Below are 19,038 nucleotides of genomic sequence, written 5' to 3'. Positions count from 1 at the left end.
CGCTATCTCTCCTACTGCCTGCTCTTACCTCGCACACCTCTTCAACCTATCACTCTCCTCTGGCCTTGTCCCATCCTCATTCAAACACGCTCTTATCCCCCCTATCCTTAAGAAACCCAATCTCGACCCCACCTCTCTTGCTAACTACCACCCTATCTCTCTTCTCCCATATGCCTCCAAATTACTTGAGTGGATTGTCTGCAGCCGCCTCACCAGACACCTCTCTGACAACTCCCTCCTTGACCCTCTCCAATCCGGCTACCGCCCCCTCCACTCCACCGAAACTGCCCTGGCTAAAGTTACCGATGATCTCCTTTCAGCCAAATCCAAGGGTCACTACTCCATACTCATCCTCCTTGACCTCTCTATGGCCTTCGACACATTGTGGGCCATCCCCTCCTACTACAAACTCTTCTCTCTCTCGGCCTCTGTCCATGCCTGGTTCACCTCATACCTTGCTAATCGCTCCTTCTCCGTATCCACATCTGGTTCTTCCTCCACCCCCCTCCCCTCTCCCTGTTGGAGTCCCTCAGGGCTCTGTTCTTGGCCCTTTTACTCTTTTCGCTCTACACTTCCTCCCTTGGGGCTCTCATCTCCTCGTTCGGTCTTCAGTATCACCTATATGCTGATGTTATTCAACTCTACATCTCTTCTCCTGATCTTTCCTCCTCCCTCCTCTCTCGTGTAACTGACCATCAGCCATCTCAGCCATCTCCTCCTGGATGTCCTCTCGCTTTATTAAAATTAACATCTCCAAAACCGAACTCATTGTCTTTCCCCCACCCAGACTCCCTTTCCCACCATGACCTCTCTATCGTTGTTAACAACTCCACTATCTCCTGTCACCCAACTCCGCTGCCTAGGAGTCTCTTAACTTCTCTCTCTCTTTTTTGCCCCCCACATTCAATCCCTTGCCCAAGCTTGTCGCTTCCAGCTCCGTAACATTGCCCGCATCCGTCCCTTCCTCTCTCAAGATGCCACCAAAACTATCATCCATGCTCTCATCATCTCCCGTCTCGACTACTGCAATCTCCTCCTTACTGGCCTCCCCTGCTCCCACCTTGCCCCCCTCCGCTCTATACACAATGCGGCTGCGAGACTCATCTTCCACTCATACCACTCCTCCTCTGCCTACCCTCTGTCTTTCCTTACACTGGCTCCCCTTCCCCTACAGAATCCTTTTCAAACTCCTCACCACCACTTACAAGGCTCTTTCTCAGTCTACTGCCCCTTACATCTCTAACCTCCTCTCCATTCACACTCCTGCCCGCTCCCTGCGCTCAGCCAATGATCACCTCTTCCCACTCTAGAATCCAAGACTTCTCCCGTGCTGCCCCCCTTCACTGGAACGACCTCCCTCGCTCCATTCGTCTCTCACCCAATCTGTGCTCCTTCAAGCGGCCACTTTAAACTCACCTGTTCCTTAAGGCCTACCAACCATCCATCCACTTAACCTCTCACCTCTTCTGGTTCTCCCCTGTCCCCTTTCTCTCTCCCCGTTGCTTCACTGGCTCCCTTCTGTGCCTGATTCTGTTTACCCTCCCTTAGGATGTAAGCTCGTATGAGCAGGGCCCATCTTCCCTCCTGTCTCCATACCTGTTCTTCCGCTCCGTCTCTACTGTATCTGCCTGCCTGGAGTTTCTGAAGTACTAGTACTTTGTGTTTATTGTTCTGTACTGTTTTACCCTGTATAGTCTACTGTTCGTACCATGTACGGTGCTGCGGAAACCTTGTGGCGCCTTACAAATAAACGATAATATATCCTATAGCTTATTTGTCTCAGTTTGCTAAAATAGGGTATAGCCTAAGCCACAATAAACAGTATGCCTGGCAATAGAGCACACGGATTGGCTGTCACACCAGGAGTCTGATACCATGCCAGGAAGCTACCCGCTTAGCTGGACTTGCAGCCAGCTTCTGTAAAGTAGTGTGAGAAACGGGGTGCTACTGTGCTGAGAACTTTTGCATTTATCACCTGTTTCTCACGGTTTAATGTACTTTGTAATCCTTAGCCCAGTCTAAGTATATACACCAGAGCATCAGTATTATTATTTAATGTTATTAGGTACATTTTGACCTTGCTATTACCTGCAATATTGTATGTAGTAGAAATATAAAGAATATTGCCATACTGTGTGTAAAGAACAGGACAGCAGAAGTCATTTTGCTTGTGTTAGCTAATGTAATTACCATTTGTCTCCAATGTCCGTTGTTATGAGGTGCAGCTTTGATTTGGTTTGTAATCAGAACAATGTCTGAGTTAACTAGCTGGCAGCCCATGTTAATTAGCTAGGGCAACAGGTAATCTGAGAGGTAATTAGGTTAGAACTTCTAAATGATATGCAATGTGCCTCCACGGTAATATACTGGCTGAAATAGCATTGGGAAATGTATCAATATAAATGTTATTGTATCAAAATGTATCAGACTCAGCTTGTGTAATTTTGCAGATACCATGTCATCAAATGTCTTGTTTCATGTAAGCATGCAGTGTCATGCCCTGATGTAATATTGTATGTTTAGTGTATCCAGCCAAAATAGCTAATTGAGTCAAGCAATTCCATTGTATAATCAAGGTAACAGGGACAGTATGTCTAGCAGCTAAAGTGTCCACTGAGAGACCCCTGCTGTAAGGGGGAGGTTTGAGACATTTGACCCTACTCCCTGTGTATACAGCAAAGAATATAGGGAGAGGAGAATGCGAAGGGAGCTAGTCTAGCTTGTAGGATCCTGGTGAACAAGAGATCAGCGAAAAGGACTCTGGGCCAGGCATTGTGGTGCCGCTGGAAACCCTACCAGGACATTGTCTGTGTGAGCCAGTATCCCAGGCTGGGCGACAGTAACTGTTTTTCTAATCGGTAGTGGTAATATTGCAGGAGGATAAGACTTTGAAAGAGACTGAGATTATTACATTGGAGTGTTGACTGCAAGAAGCTGTTGGAGGATACATGCTACCATTTACCCTGTAACTTGTGAACGTCTCGAGGTGTTGTGCAGTCGTAATAAAGCGTTATTTTGGATATATTCTGGTCTACCCGAGTGAGTTGATTCCCACAGAGGGTAACTGCCATCCCAGCTAAGGGTGGTATCCTCACATACAGCGCCATAACTATTAAAATGGGGAGCAGTATGAGGTCTTGGGCACCCATTTCTGTCAATAAAGGTCAAGTCCCCTCAGGACCTCCTTCAAACTAGAGACAGGAACTGATTCCCATGGTTTTTAGGCCAAATCAACCAAAATGTGACAATATTTACCCCATCCCATGAGCAGTCATATTGTCGCCTTCATAAACTTTTAACAGGACAGTGTAAAGCACAAAATCCACCAAGCGGTTAACAACCTGTGCAAATAGGTGCATCATATCCTATGTTATTACAGATAACTTAAAACTATATGTAAAAAAAAAACAATTACTGAGATTTGGGGTAATGTGCAGCCGTTTTGAAGGTTATAGGCCCACCCCTGCAATGTATCCGGTTGCTCATCAATGCTCAGAGACCTCTATCTCAAACTAGCTCACAATGTGGGAATTCAAGATGACCCTCAGAAACCATAAGAAAAACGCATCTGAACAGAAAGCTGTCTAATAATGAGGGCAGTAGAAAGCAACTCTTCCTGGAATATGTGAAAGAAACTCAGCGTGAAATCATGACCCGAGTTGCCAATGCAGGATAAAACCTGGACAAGAAACTTCACAAAAACCTAATAAACCATTAGACCTCACCAAGGACCAAAAATAAACTACAGAAAAATTAAATGTACTGTTAAATGCAGACTTCACCCTTTTCACAGGCCAGAAAATTAAAGGACTCCAAACACTGTGTGTGTGTGTGTGTGTGTGTACCTGACAAAGATACTGAATCAAATGCTTAAACCCAGAAGTCCACAGGTCCAAAAGGCTCTCCCCAAAACTATTCAATACAATCTTGCAGTCCTGGGCACTTCAAGAACTGATTACACCAACCTATAAACAGGGGAATTCCACAAGCACAACTACAGATGGGTCTCTGTGAACACCATTATAAACAAACTGTTCTGCAACACCACTGACACTTACAATTTTATAATGGACAGAAAGTGTCTTCACAAGAGTCAGTTGGTTTCTTCTGAAACACTAACCATAACCACATATTCACCCTACAGGCACACAAACATGTGGAAAAACACACCATCAGGAAACAAATTTGCATGTTTTGATTGTATAGCATAAATCAAAAATGACAGCAGAATGGAGTTGGTGGAGAAACATATTACATAATTAGGTCCAGTTATTTATCAGCTGCAAGGTAAAGATAAAAAACATGAAACTTCATATAGAAGAGGTGTCAGACAGGAGTGCAGTGTCAGCCCCACGCTATACAGCCTCTAGCAAACAGCGACACAAGCTCCTTCTACAACCAGGCTTTATGTGACATCCTGCAGCAGAAACATTCAGTGGTGTCCACCACATTCAGACACATATTAGGATGAACACAGAAACAAACCTAATAGTAGAGCTAGAAGAGGCCATGGAAGACAAGTACTGTGAAAAACAGACTGGACGAATGAGTAAAACTAAACTGCTACAGCTAAAAGCAAGAAACTGTCAAAATAGACAATATAAATATATACATACACATAACGAATTGCCAATGTGCCATTAAAATAATAGATTAGCACAACAACTTACCTGTGTGTAATACAGGAACTAGAACGTGCTAACCAGCATCTTTTATATTGAATAAAAGATTTTCTCTATAACATCACCGTACTTTCAGTAGTCCCTCTTCGCATACATATTGCTGTAAAAGGACCAATAACCATGTACCAGTAACATTTTCGTTTTGTCTGTATGGATAAGATACCAATTATACACCAAGGAATATATTTAAAAATTCCAAATCCGAATATAATTTGCATACTGATGAATGTTTTTGATAATCAAATGTCAGGGAAACATCCATTGTTAGTGTTTTCCTGGTAAACATCCATTTATGCAAAACTCTGATATAATTATGGAGCTTCCATCAGACATGATGATCTCATCCACCTACATACAAGTTGCACACTTGTACAGTAAAAGCTCAGTCTGGAATCTATTTTTACAATGTGTATTTCACAGTATAGACACTACATGATACAATATGAATCAAAATGTAACATATTGCAAAGGATCAATAAAAAAATAAATAAATTACTGGACAGGGAGGGATGGTCCAAGCTGAGGATCAGGATATCGATGGTATCAATAAAAGAAAATGCATTTAAAGTCTACACACACACTGGTACATGGCTCCCACGCATTTGCTTAAGATCTACACAGGCACATCTGATCTCTGCTGGAGAGGGTGTGGGGGAGTGGGGACTTTTTACCACACATGGTGGCAGTGCCCTTATTTCTCACATTGGTGGCACTTACCCAGATCCTGGACACTGAAGTGATCCTTGCCCCCCTAGTCATGCTGCTTTGCTCTCAGATAAAAACTATTGATAAAAAGAGATAAACTTGTGCAATATGTATGTGCAGCTACTGGTTTACCGATTGCTGCACAATGGAAGTACTCATGACTCCTGGTACACGTTCCATCACACTCCTTTACCTGGCAGCAGATGAGCTCTATTTTCATCTCTAATCACTTGAATCTTCCCCTTCTTTTTTTTCTAACCCAACACTTCTCTCTCAAGGTGGCACTGGTGCAGGTCATCCCATCCCGAGTGAACTCAACCTTATCCCCTCTTCAACCTGTCCCCTATTCCCTTTCTGCACTCCACCCCCCTCCTCTTTCCTATATATTAAAAACCCAACATGGTACCATTCCCTGACCAGACCATGGGGCTAGACTAAGAATTAGACGCTATCTGGTAGAATCCAACCGTCTGTATTTTATTAGAGTACCTAATTTTATTGGACCAGATCATACACCAACTCCTGTTTTCTTAAGTATTATGTGAAGTTGTGACTGCTGTCTAAAACTAATGGATAATTGTATCTTACTCCATTTGATTGTTGTAAAAAATAAAGATTTTTTTTTTTAATACAATTATGAAAAAAAGTGAATTTTTATTAAATTTTATACAATTGCCTGTCCATTTTGAAAATACGAAAGACACAGAAGAAAACATTTAAGTAGTAAAATGCCCAACCGCACTTTAGGGAATAAACATTTCAATCCAAGTAATGGAATCTACTCTGCCCAAGAGGGAGAGTAAAAGTAATTATAATAAAAAAAAAATATATAAAGTGGCCTTTGAAATTTCAGTGAGTCAAGTGCAAAGTATAAACAGACTTCTGTGAAATATCATGGTAAGACCCAAATATCAGATCTTTAATATGCAGCAAATATATCCGGGGTCACTATTGCGTATGAGCCCAACTGGATCCACAACAACATACAAAAGCTGAATGGCAGAGGCATCCGGGTCAATGCCTCTTTCCTTCTGGGATCCTGTGAAACAACACTATACAATGAGGGGGATAATGGAGGTGTTGTGCAATGTAGTAAAAAGTTACTCTGAAAAGTCCTCAATACTGTGTAGCCCAATGACGGGAGTGTAGAAAGTTCTCACCAATATCAAATTATTGATCACTCCCCACTAATGCCCCAAAGTACTGCTGAGATCAACACTACTGCCCCCTAAAGGATGTCTCTCAATAGTTTACAAGTGATGTGTCTCCTCTTTCCACTGCAACATGTTCCAAGTATTGCCAAATGAAATAGATTTTGAGATGTGCAGGGCCTTGGTGTATAAATATATGGCAGCACTGAGATGGTGGAGGAAACTCATGCCAGTCACAGACTCTTCACATCTGCAATATTAACAGAGATAAATGGAATGAGAAACACTAGCAGACATTGTACACTAGAAATTGCACCACATGCATGTTTAACTGATCAATCTCACCTCCAGCTGACACAACCAGGCACTGTAGAATGTCAGAGAGAGAAACTATTCCTTTCGCAATATCATTCTCATCCACTACCACCAGCCTGTGCACCTAAGAAAAAAACACAATCCTAGTCATTTCTCAAACATGTCTTAACAAGCTGACCAGCTGAGCCATCATTAAGGGGAGGGTCAATCACAGGCGATCTCACAAACACAGAAATCAATTAGAACTGTAGGGCAGGGAAAATCTATTATAGAACAATCCGCAGAATTTCTTGGGAAATCGCCAAAAATAATCTTGAGTTGAGGAGCGAGTTCTTACTCATAATGGACTATGCATTTCAATGGGTGCAAAAAGCCTACAGAAATGCATTGCCAACAGAAATTAACAAAAAAGTATTGTGGCACTACAAGTAACAAGTCATGGCAGCCATTAGACATGCTGGGATTTGCATGTCCAAGTAGATTTACAAGCGCAGCATCAGTGGCATAGCTAGACATATGAGGGCTCTATTGCAAATCGTTATGAGAGCCCTCATGTACTGGTTGAAGGCAAACAAACACATACACATGGGATGCATTTCCCATCCTTTCCTCTGCACACCCTTTGCTACTATGGTAGTTATGCCCTTGGCCAGCATGCTATGTGCACGCCGGAACAATTCCACAGCAATATTCCATAGCTTTGCTGCCAGCCCCATTATTTTCAGTGGGGGTGGGGGTCAGTACCTGCTCAGCCTACTCACAAGGTAAGTATTGCTTGTTATTAACTGAGCTCCTCTCACTTATTTCTTAGGGTAATGGGATTTTTTTTTTCTTTAAAGGGAAGGGTGGTGGTGTAATTAAATTATACATACATCTTGCAATTGTTTTTGCCCTAGTACTAATGAGTCATTCCATGTCAAATCATTCAGAAAAATTTCATAACGACACCCGACTTCATGACTTTCCATGAAACTTGGTACACTTGATACTACCACATATCTACTAACACATGTAAAATGTATATTCTCTAGACCTCAGTTTGAGATATAGGGGATCAAAGTGAAGTAAAATTGTTTAGAAATGCCACTCTTGATTTTCCGTATTTAGGGACATTTTCAATTAGGATTTGTGGCTGAGCGTGTTAAGTGTCATTACGGTACCACAACATCGCAGATTTCCGTGCGCACCCTGAAAAGCCACGGTGTTGCGGTACAGGGACCCCTGTAGCCGCATGTAATTGCGGCTGCGAATCCCAATTGAATATGCCAAGTGTGATATGTCTCAAAAAAAATTCACATCTTAGTCCCTAATCCACATAGAACGTCAAAATTTTTATCCTTTGTCAATTACAATATGGGGAGTTCAGAAAAAAAAAGTTTCATCAGTCTTGCCTGACTCATTAAAAATATCATTTAGTTCAACAATCAAGAGTTTTTTGAGACAAAAATAGTCATGTGCTCAATAAGCATCAACCTAAGGCAGAGGAGTCAACATGTCCCTTTTTTTTTTTTTAAAAAAATAAATAAAATAAATCCTTGCTTGTATGAGTTTAATGATTAAAATTTCTTCTTTAAAATTCCAAAAGGAAAAATTATAACTAATAACTTTTCGTTTTTAAACACCATCATTAATTTCATCATAAAAATTACCCCTATAAGGCCCACTTGCCCCTCTTGAATGCTTTTCTGTAATTTCTGAAACAATACTAGCTGTCAGCATTCTTAAAAGAGGATGTCACTCAAGGCAGGTTGGGGCATGTTTCAACCTGCACTAACAGGTTCATTCTTGCTGAGCCTCCACTGTGGTAAGTCAGTCCGCTGCTATCTGTTTTAGAGTGAAGGTGTTCTGCATCAGAAGATACAGTTATACTAGAATGTTTTTCATTTGCCGCCTTCCAGATCGCTCCCTCAAATGAAGGGCCTGCAGGCTGAGAGTCTGCCTCCCAGTTATCTACCCCTGAAATGAACAATGCGGCAATGGCCAGTACATTGCGTTCCACCCAAAGCATGATCTGACTGGTCTACTTTATAGCCCGAGTGCTCTTGGTGCCTCCCTGGTGATTCAAATATGCCACAGCAGTAGTATTGTCAAACTGGGCCTTAACAACCCTTATCCACAGGACAGGCAGAACTCTTACCAGGGCATTGAAGATAACCACCAAAAAAACGACTAGACTGATGCACTGAGTGATCAGTTACAAGTAAACTTGTTCCACTTCAACATTTGTCAGCTTTGGAACTCCCCGGAATGGTATCTTGCGAACTATACAGTCTCGGTGGAGAGCATCTTGCCTACCACCCTCATACACTAGTTTTCAAAACCAGAAGAGACTTTACCAGTCCCTGTATGGTAAGGACCTTGTCATCTGGGTGGAAAACTCTCTGAAGGTGGGTGTCAAATAACAGCCACAAGAAGACCATCTGCTGAAAGGAATCAGGCTGGATTTTGTTTTTAGATTATCTAACTGTGCGATTCCAAGGTCCGTGTTGTCACATGGGCCTGAAGCAAGGTCGAAAAAACCGCCTTGATCATAAGGTAATCCAGGTAGAGAATTATAGCAACACCCATGGCTCTCGGTAGAGCTGCCGTGACTATCATGATTTTGGTAACTACCCTCTTAGCTGTGGAAAGACACAAGGCTAGGGCTTGGAATGGAAGGTGCTAGGACTGTACAGCAAACCTGGAGACGGCACTGTTGCCCCTCCCAGTTTGGAACATGTAGATAGTTTGGACATCCTTGAAGTCCATGGACACCATAAACTCCACACGTTCCATGCTGTCGATTAAAGACCTGAGCAATTCCATCTTGAATTAGGCCACCCGCAGGTGGAAATTCAGAGATTTTAAGCTGAGGATGGGCCTGAAAGAACAACACAGCCTATAAAGGGTGTGGATCTACAATACAGAGATAGGTCAGATAGCCGAGCCTAGACCGCGAGAGAGCGCGAGCCTAGACCGCGAGAGAGCGCGAGCCTAGACCGCGAGAGAGCGCGAGCCTAGACCGCGAGAGAGCGCGAGCTTAGACCGCGAGAGAGCGCGAGCCTAGACCGCGAGAGAGCGCGAGCCTAGACCGCGAGAGAGCGCGAGCCTAGACCGCGAGAGAGCGCGAGCCTAGACCGCGAGAGAGCGCGAGCCTAGACCGCGAGAGAGCGCGAGCCTAGACCGCGAGAGAGATAGAGAAAAATAAAATCCTCAAAAACAAAAACTCTAACCACACCCAAACTAAAATCCCCTTTCAATCCCTTTGGAATAAGGTTTCCAAGGAAGGATACAGAAGCTGCTGCTCCCACACTAGCTGTGTGTCTGGTGGTTTTGGTGGGCTTGCCAGTGTGAGAGGTCCGTCGAAGAGGAAGTGATGTGCAAACACGGCACCTCCCACTAGGGCCCAGTAATACAATACAAGGAGGCTGCTGTCACCTAATATGCAACCCTTAGCCCTCTTGCTGCCACCTAATGCAGGACACCCATAAAGAGCCCCCCCCATCGACCCTATACCAACTCCTCCTGTGCAGAGCCTGGCACCGGGGCGGACATCAATAAGTAAACCACCACTGGCCTGGTCTTTTACATCCAGTGGACAACCAGGCGCGTGTATGTCGTTTACCTGGGGAAGGCGGCGAGCCGGCAGAGGCAGTAGGATGCTCTGGGCAATGTTCTGCTGGAAAATCTTGGGTCCTGTCATTTAGGTGGATGTAACTGACACATACCAACTAAACATTGTTGCAGACCAAATACACCCCTTCATGGCAGCGGCCTCTCACCAGGATAATGTACCCTATAAAAATGTTTAGGAATGGTTTGAGGAACACAACTAAGGGTTCAAGATGTTTATTTGGCCTCCAAATTCCCTAGCTCTCAATAAATCGAGTACCTGTGGGATGTTTTGGAAAAAAATTCAGTCATGGAAGCCCCACCTCGCAACTTACAGGACTTGATCTGCTGCTAACGACTTGGTGCCAGATACCACAGATCATGTTCAGAGGTCTTGTGGAGTCTGTGCCTGATAGGTCAAATCTGTTTTAGCAGCACAAGGGCTACTTACACAATATTAGGCAGGTGGTTTTAATGTTGTCTGTCTCTCTATATCTATACACACACACACACACACATTCACATACACAAAACGAGTCCTACTCGTGCAGGCATTAAAAAGCAGCCAATGGGGTATAGTGGGATAGTTTTGGTGCGGACGGGACCTTGAGCTTCTTGCCAGTTTATTTAACGTGCCCAAAATCTGTCTTCAGCACATACTATGAACATAAAGAAATGCCAAAAATACCCAAAACACCCAATAAAAAACAAAAAACAAAAACAAAACAAAAACACTTAGGGCCTACCCTGGAAACATGCAAAGTTTATGGTCTAGATTTAAATCAGACAATCTTCTAGTAGGACTTTGCTTCAGTAATTGACGGTCAATTGTGGATTCATTTTATGGGCCTTTAACATGCATTCAATCTATTTTGTAAAGTAACAGACATTTTAGTTTGTGTAATTCTTAAATATTACTCAGTCAGCAAAGTAGAAATATTAACCATATGCACTACCATATATGGCTGCGTTACTTGTGTGTATGTATCTGTCACTCTTATAAAAAGGAATTTTTTTGATAAATATGCTGAGAGCACTTCCTCATTGTCATGTTTGCTACATGTCAAATGTGCTTTCTGATATTGATTAGCTTACACGTGAAATAAAGTTAAATCAATACCTGAATCTCCCTGTTATATTACATAACAATACTTTGGTGTCAGAATTTTAGTTTTTAGTAGTTCACGAACCACCTTCCCAGCCATAAGAGCTGGTTATTGGTGTTTCTAGTATTTTGCCACCACCAGTGGTAAACCAGTCAAACCAAAAAGATTGTTCAGAAATGATATGTATGATGCATGAACTTTTGACAGCTTAGTACTTGAAAACAATTGTCACTAGGTGTGTAGAATGCTTGTTTATGCTTATTCACTCTTCTGGAAGTATGTTCACCATATCAAGTTTATGAGTGTTAGATTGAACGACTTGCACACACAAAACAATGAAAACATCTAAAAAACAAGATTATCCAACTGTCATCGAGTCACTAAAACTGTAGTAGCAACCCATAGTCACTAAATACTTATATTGCTTTTATCACTTTATGGAAGACAACTTGCTGATGGTTCTTTTGGGATTCAGCACAAACTCCCAGTATACGATTATGAAGCACTCTACCTCTGCTTCAACAAGCCGGTTAATGATGGTTTCAAGAGTTTCATGCTGGCGACATTTAAGAACTCCTTCAAAGTAATGAGAACGATGTCCAAGAGCCTTCGTCACTGTGATATCCAAATTATTGTAAGTCTTCTCAGCTGCTAAATTCTAGGAAACAATAAAAAGGAAAAATGAGATTTTCTGGATATGTTGACCACTAAAAGAAGTGATGGGTATAGGCAGGTACTCACAATGACATCAAACTTGGAATATATATCCACCACGCGCCCTGTTGAGACAAGAAAACTGACTGGTACACAACTGCAAATTATGACAAAGGCAAAACAGGATAACGCAATAAAATAACAGCAAATTTGGGTTGCTGGTTCGGGCAAATGCTTCAATAGTCAAAGATACATGTTTATCCTGATAATGAACCATGTAAACTGACTGTAAGCAAACATACTTCCTCAATGTATTGCATGCCGAATACAATCTCTGGATATTCATGCATAAAGGGAAAATATATTAAGTTCTTGTATAACAGATCTAGAACAAACTATAAGGATAATTGCATTATGTTCAGCAAACCTAATTTCCCTCCATATATACTTAACATGACTGGGAGGTGCCATACTAACAGAATTCCATGGCAATTATTCAAACGGATCATGAAACCAGTGAGCAAATGTTTAGCCTCCCCTAACATAAGTATCAACCAAAAACTTCATTGTACATGGGACTACCCACATTTTATCCTGCAATAAGAATATAGACATGCTGTATATGTACTTTTAGTGAATAATGTCAATTTAAAGGACATTTTTTAGTATCCACTATGAAGCTGTTGTGAGAAGGCTAGAGGAAGAACTGCAGACTCACGTACCTTCTGGAGAGTTTAAAGTTTGTCATAGATACTTGAGGAATGATTAATAAATGCTATAAGTTTTCACTCTGATTTAACAGTTTGGTTTGAACAGACAGATTTCATAATACAAAAAAAAAAATCTGTAAAGGATACACAATTACTAATAACAAAGAGGCCAAAGGCCTATTTTGCAAATACATAAAAGTTTTATGAAGGACGTGTGTCATAACCTGGGGTTTATACAATGCAGAATAAAGTCGAAGTAACAAATGTATATTTAATGCTGTTAAAATAACAGCCGTGCTTTTAGCAAGTGCATATATTCTAATAAGATGCATAAACATGCAAAAATAAAATGCTAATTACTTTCAAAGACAACATATCAGTAAGTACATTGTTTAATTGCATAATATAACAAAGCTGCAGAAAAAAAGGGAATTGTATACCGTGAATATATACAATCAGTATATTGAGATAAGACAAGAAAAGGGGGAAGGAGCTGCAAATTGACTAATTTGGTATTGACATTACCACCCTTCTCAATATGTAATCTATATATATTTATATTATACAATAAGACCATTTTTAGCAGCTTTACCATAATTAAACTACTTCCAGCAATGAATGAAATAAGGATATAGTTTTGCAAGTAATTGGCATGTTATACATTTACCTATGCATACATTAGTCCAGCATAGTTATCTAGAAGAACAGGTTTGCGAAGTGTTATCGTTTATTTTTTCATGGTTTAATTATATAGCACCAATCACAATACAGAGTGGTACAGAAAAAAAATGTAGATACTGACATAAGCTCCTGCCCCATTGGAACTTACCATCTAAATTGCCCAACACACAAACTGGGGCCCATTTTGTCAGAAACCAAATTGACCTTAGTCTCTGTGTGAGTGTGTGTGTGTGTGTGTGTGTGTGTGTGTGTGTTAGGGAATTTATACTGTAAGCTCCAATGTGGCAGGGACTGATGTGAGTGAGTTCTCTGTACAGCGCTGTGGCATTAGTGGCGCTATATAAATAGCTGCTGCTATGTTTAGTAGTGTACCACCTGCATTTTCATGCTATTGTGCATTTATATATAGATTAATTTGTCATGCCTTTACTATTATAACACTATTATTTCAATTGTTATTCAAGGGATCTTTATCATTGTTGGATACTGGAGGTTAATTGGCAGATTTTTGATTACAAAGTTCTTAAATGAGCCGACATCTTACAATTATGTGCTAATGAGGCGTGTGTATAGGAATGCTAATGCTGACAATTAAGAAGTTTTCTTAAAAAAAAAAAAAAAAAAAAGTCCAATCTTGTGATATGCTTGCAGTCTCCAAGGTAGAAAATAAAAATGTTCCTAGCAGAGCTGTGAATTTATAGCACCTGTTATTGGATATGTAATTATTTGTTAGGAACAGGTCTTTTTATTTTAGCTATAGAATATTGAGTAACAGAAGAGTCTATTTACCAGACTCATCCACAATAGGCAGAGCAGACACACGACGCTGCACAAAAATACCCAAAGCAACATAGACCGGAGTGTTGGGACGGACCAGTGCAATGTTATCATAAGTCCCAATATGCAGCTCCTTTAGAGTTTGAGTCACAAAGGCTGGCTTCTCCAGTTCAGACATCTGTTGATAAAGCGAGAAAAATGAGTGTGAAATAATGAAGTAAAGAAAGAGCTTAGATGATGGGAGAGTTAGAGAAACTCACAAAAAGAGTGAGGAACTTAAGGATGCGTTTGTGTGTTAAAATATACAGGGTATTTCCGGATTCTGGAGAAATGACTGGCAGACGATGAATACGGTTCTTAATCAGTGAGGAGACAGCATCAAACAGGCTGACATCGGAAAAAGAGAAAACAAAACAAATATAAGAACATGGCTGAGAAATGTAGAACAAAAAATGTATTACATGCCCACAAAATGAGATGAGCAGGCACCAGTCCAATACTCACCTGGCATTTGGAGATATGCTGACTAAAGGCTTGAAAGAATCTTGCAAATACAATTCTGAAGGAGAGAAAATTGAAGATTAGAGCTTAAACATTTGTCTACTCCTATAATCTGGAAATGCAACAGTCAAGCCATACTTAGCTATTAATTTATCCAAACTGTCCCTCCACTCTGTACATATAGTTATAGCAAATATTAACCATGTACCCAACAATCACTCACCTCTCCAAGTCTCTATCTTATGCTCCTCCAGCTCATAAATCTGAACCTGATAACACAGGGAGCAAAGTAACAATTCAAAAACTGATCACCATTACAGTTTATAGTCAGCCACTCCTGCTAGGCAACCTGAGTGTATAAACTCACTAAGGTCACCGAGAAATGGAAATACTTCTGTGCTGTGAAAGACACCAACATCTGTGTACTATCACTTATTAAAGGCAACAGATTTAATAGCTCTGCACAAATCAGGATATTGTAAACCAAAGTGCAGAACACACTAAGCACTTAGAAGGAACTCCGCACAATAGGATCTACATGTATAACACACTGCAACATTTTTAATACCTAGAATAAAAAGGAGGCTCTTGGGCATTCACTATTTGATCAAAATATGCACCATCTCCAGCTACAAGGAGACCTCATTCAGATAGTAACCCAGACTAATGGTCTATTCCTGGAACACAGAACTTATCGCTAAAAGAAATTATTGGAACCCAACTTTATGCTGCTCAAATTAAAAAAAACAACAAAAAAATACACTATGGTTTGGATACATTAATAAAGCACATTTAAACAGCATCTACAGTTTAATCAATATATGCACTAAGAAGCTATTTTTCATTCAATACTACATACCAATAATGCAGTGTTTGTTATACATATATTTACTACAGTGTATAGTTTGCACTTAGTGCTTAAAGTGTGGTGCAGCACATCAACTTTTATTTTATATAGAAAAGGAGCATATTTTTCATACATCTGATAAATCAGAACATTACATTTTTTATTGAGTGGCCTCCCAGTTATGTCAAGCAGATTTGGTCTACAAAACAACTTGTCTGACAAAATGTAATGTTGCAACTGTTGAAATTAGCCCCGTAGCGTCAACTTTAGAAAACTTATGATATTAGTCTGAACATATACTGTAGCTCATTTTCTTTACCACACTGCCCTATAATTAATTTTCCATCACATCACTTTTACCCCTTCCCTGCAAATAATTTCTTTTCTGCCAGAGTCTCCCTCCCATATTATTCATTTCTGGACATTAATAGGAGGCAATAAAAAAGAGTATGCCCTGCAAATTAAAGTAAATGGCTTGTCCTTGGGAGGTTATTTTGCACCTTGGCATACAAAACCTCTTTCTATATACACAACTAACTTACCTTTATGAAATGTCAGACAAGGCCTTATACATGATAGGAAAGACATATTGGTGTAGAATTATCAAACCTTCTGAAACAGAAAAGGTGGAGGTATTGCCCATAGCAATCATATTTTAGCTACAATTTATCTAGTACTTTCTAGAAACGGTGGCTAGAATCTGAGTTGTGATGAGCAACACCTCCACTTTTCCTTTTTAGGTTGTGCGATAAATCTGTTTGGGATTAATGGCACAGAAGAGGAAATTAAGTTGATGAGGATTCAAAAGACAAAATGGGAGTATCTGAAAGATTTGAAGCTGATAGGGTTAAGGAGGAAGTTCCACTAGAGAGAAGAGATTATGTACGGGGATGAAAGGATTATAGTGAGCCAGACCAGGGAATAGCACAGAGCAGAAGCCACTACGGGTATGAATTACAGCATTGTGAATAGTAGTGTGTAAATTGGCTGCTTTCTTTTACATATTTGTTTCTGTGCTCAACAACCACCTGATTGGGATAATCAAACTGGCTGGAAAATGACTGCAAGACAGCTATGCAGTCACAATGTATGGGTGTGGCCCCTTGCAATTCAGTAAGATTGCAAAGGACCAGGTCTGCATCACCTGGCTGTCTGTCAGCGTTTACCCCGCTACTGTGCTCAATCACTCCTCAATATTAGTCTCTATTCAGCATTCTCAGATAACCAAACCTTGTATGGGTTATATAACAGCACGAGTGTGTGTATATGACTAAAAAACGGCAGGCTTCTAATTTAGAAGGAGCTCCAATAGATACATCAGATGTCTGTGTGATACCAGAATGACTAATCAATTCAACACACATGTGTAATTACTAGAGCAATATAGTGCTAGGGTATATAACTAAGCCAAACAACCGTCAGGCAGAGACCCTATTTTAAGCACTAGTAATCCCATTATTAATATAACAATAGCTTAAGCCCTTATTGGGCTCTATATGCAAGCAATTATATGGATCAGGGTTATTACACTGAGAGTGTGTTTTTGATTCATATGGAGTTTCTATTATATCAGGATATCCCATTATCGATAATGTAGTTACTATAAAGGATTACTGGGATATTGGATTAAAGTAATAACTGCCAAATTAGTCTTTTTTATACCACACATACTTCAATTATTTTGATTTGGAATAGTATCCAATTGTGAGACTGGTCTAATATAGGAGTGATTATTATATTATATACTGAATACTTATATAGATATATATATATATAAAGTAGCGGGGCATAGCAATTTATTTTGCTATTTTAATTCACTTTAATCACTTTGGTTTTAATATTTCGCTATCCAATTAAGAGGGATTTTCTTAAAGCATACCAATAAAGATATAGTTATTTTAATTTATTATTGATATCGCAGAGTGCCTTCGAATACACAATTTCTTCCTATCTTCTTTTCTTACCTGATTAGCTATCTGTGTTGAAGTGCACCATCCAGTAATCATGTTACCTAAATATTTATAATTGACAAGAATGACACTGGAATAGCGATACCTAGTGCAGTGGTATTTTCTTTTGCAATTAGGTCAGCATTTTAGCCACATGGCCAATGTCGCGTGTCTGGAAATTATACAGCAAAAAAACCCCCAAAACACATTATAGTACCCTTCAATTCTACCATACCTAGTCATGTAGCTGGGACCCAAAGTACGCTATAGGGCGGTGGATGAACTCCCCCTTCCCATTCTGTGAGCTGAGAGAGCAATAGGTGAAAGGGGTGTTGGGGGTTGCCTCAGTGAAAGGACCCCTCATTCAGTACAAGGGAGGAAAAGCAAGATAAGGGGACTTGTCCAAAATAGGACTCATCTTTTAAGATGATTGGTGGTCTTTTCTGCATAATCATTAAGAAGCAGAGAATTACTTCAGACAATCAAGAACAAACAAAATAGACTTACCATGGAAGATTTATAGTATCGATGGAGTATATTGATAAAGTCTGTAATGGTAAGCATGCCTTCATTGGAAAGAGAGAAAAGTAAAAAAGGATAAAACTTTTAAAGGACTTTTGAAACATATATTCTTCAGACAATCTGGTGTCCTACCTACAAAACTTTGCTTCTTGCTATCCCACAAAGGTGCTGCTCTTACACCATTGCTGACCAAGGCAAAGAATGCTTTTTTCACCTGCAAGATATAGTGAAAGCCTTATTTTTTCAAGCACATATGCCTGGAAGGTGGAGAAGATGTTAAGATGATATCTCACCTGAAGAGATGTATCAAACACAACAAGCTTTGAGCTAATGGGGATAAGATCATAGCATTTGTGGTTCTTCATAAACCTTGTGTACACTCCACCATCTGATTCCAACCCTAAAGAAGAGGAGGAAAACCGACCTGAAACCACCACTAAAGCACCATGCAATGTTTGGGCAGACAAGCCATCAAACGTTCTTACCTTCTGAAGGAAACACACATTTTCCTTCAACATTGGGTTCAATCACAACAGATCCCTGAAATATAGGAATATATTAAACATTTTAGTACTAGACTAGCAACAAATATGTACCTCGCTCTTGGAATTTGAACCACCCCAAAACTTATATAGATTGTAAGTCTCACAAGCAGGGTCCTCCTTTCTCTGGTCTCCCTCTCCCCCACTTGTTTGCACTACTGCCATGTACGGCTATGTAGATCTTTTTGGCACCATATAAATTAATAATACGAATGGAACCGCACAACCATATTACTTTAAATATACAAGGTGCTACACTACAGTTATTATATGAAATATGAGAATTCATAATAGGCACATTTATA

At 40.3% G+C, this 19,038-nt stretch overlaps 1 protein-coding gene across 1 annotated transcript in view; it reads right to left on the bottom strand.

Annotated features, from left to right (window-relative positions):
• Positions 1-6,021: 6,021 nt before the first annotated feature.
• PRKAG1 (protein kinase AMP-activated non-catalytic subunit gamma 1) overlaps positions 6,022-19,038 on the bottom strand; it is a 37,882-nt gene continuing 24,865 nt past the window's right edge. The window contains exons 2-13 of the mRNA XM_075199634.1: positions 18,677-18,731; positions 18,485-18,591; positions 18,324-18,405; positions 18,177-18,235; positions 15,097-15,142; positions 14,877-14,931; positions 14,633-14,759; positions 14,385-14,550; positions 12,292-12,329; positions 12,062-12,208; positions 6,884-6,977; positions 6,022-6,788 (exon numbers count right to left, since the gene is read on the bottom strand). Of these exons, the coding sequence (XP_075055735.1) occupies positions 6,772-6,788; positions 6,884-6,977; positions 12,062-12,208; positions 12,292-12,329; positions 14,385-14,550; positions 14,633-14,759; positions 14,877-14,931; positions 15,097-15,142; positions 18,177-18,235; positions 18,324-18,405; positions 18,485-18,591; positions 18,677-18,731 (993 nt within the window). The 3' untranslated portion in view covers positions 6,022-6,771. The remainder of the gene's footprint in view (positions 6,789-6,883; positions 6,978-12,061; positions 12,209-12,291; positions 12,330-14,384; positions 14,551-14,632; positions 14,760-14,876; positions 14,932-15,096; positions 15,143-18,176; positions 18,236-18,323; positions 18,406-18,484; positions 18,592-18,676; positions 18,732-19,038) is intronic.

This window comes from Mixophyes fleayi, chromosome 2, assembly GCF_038048845.1.
Source record: "Mixophyes fleayi isolate aMixFle1 chromosome 2, aMixFle1.hap1, whole genome shotgun sequence".
Classification (NCBI taxonomy): domain Eukaryota; kingdom Metazoa; phylum Chordata; class Amphibia; order Anura; family Limnodynastidae; genus Mixophyes; species Mixophyes fleayi.
The sequence above is the reverse complement of the archived record's forward strand: the minus strand, read 5'-3'. Positions and strand labels throughout refer to the sequence as shown.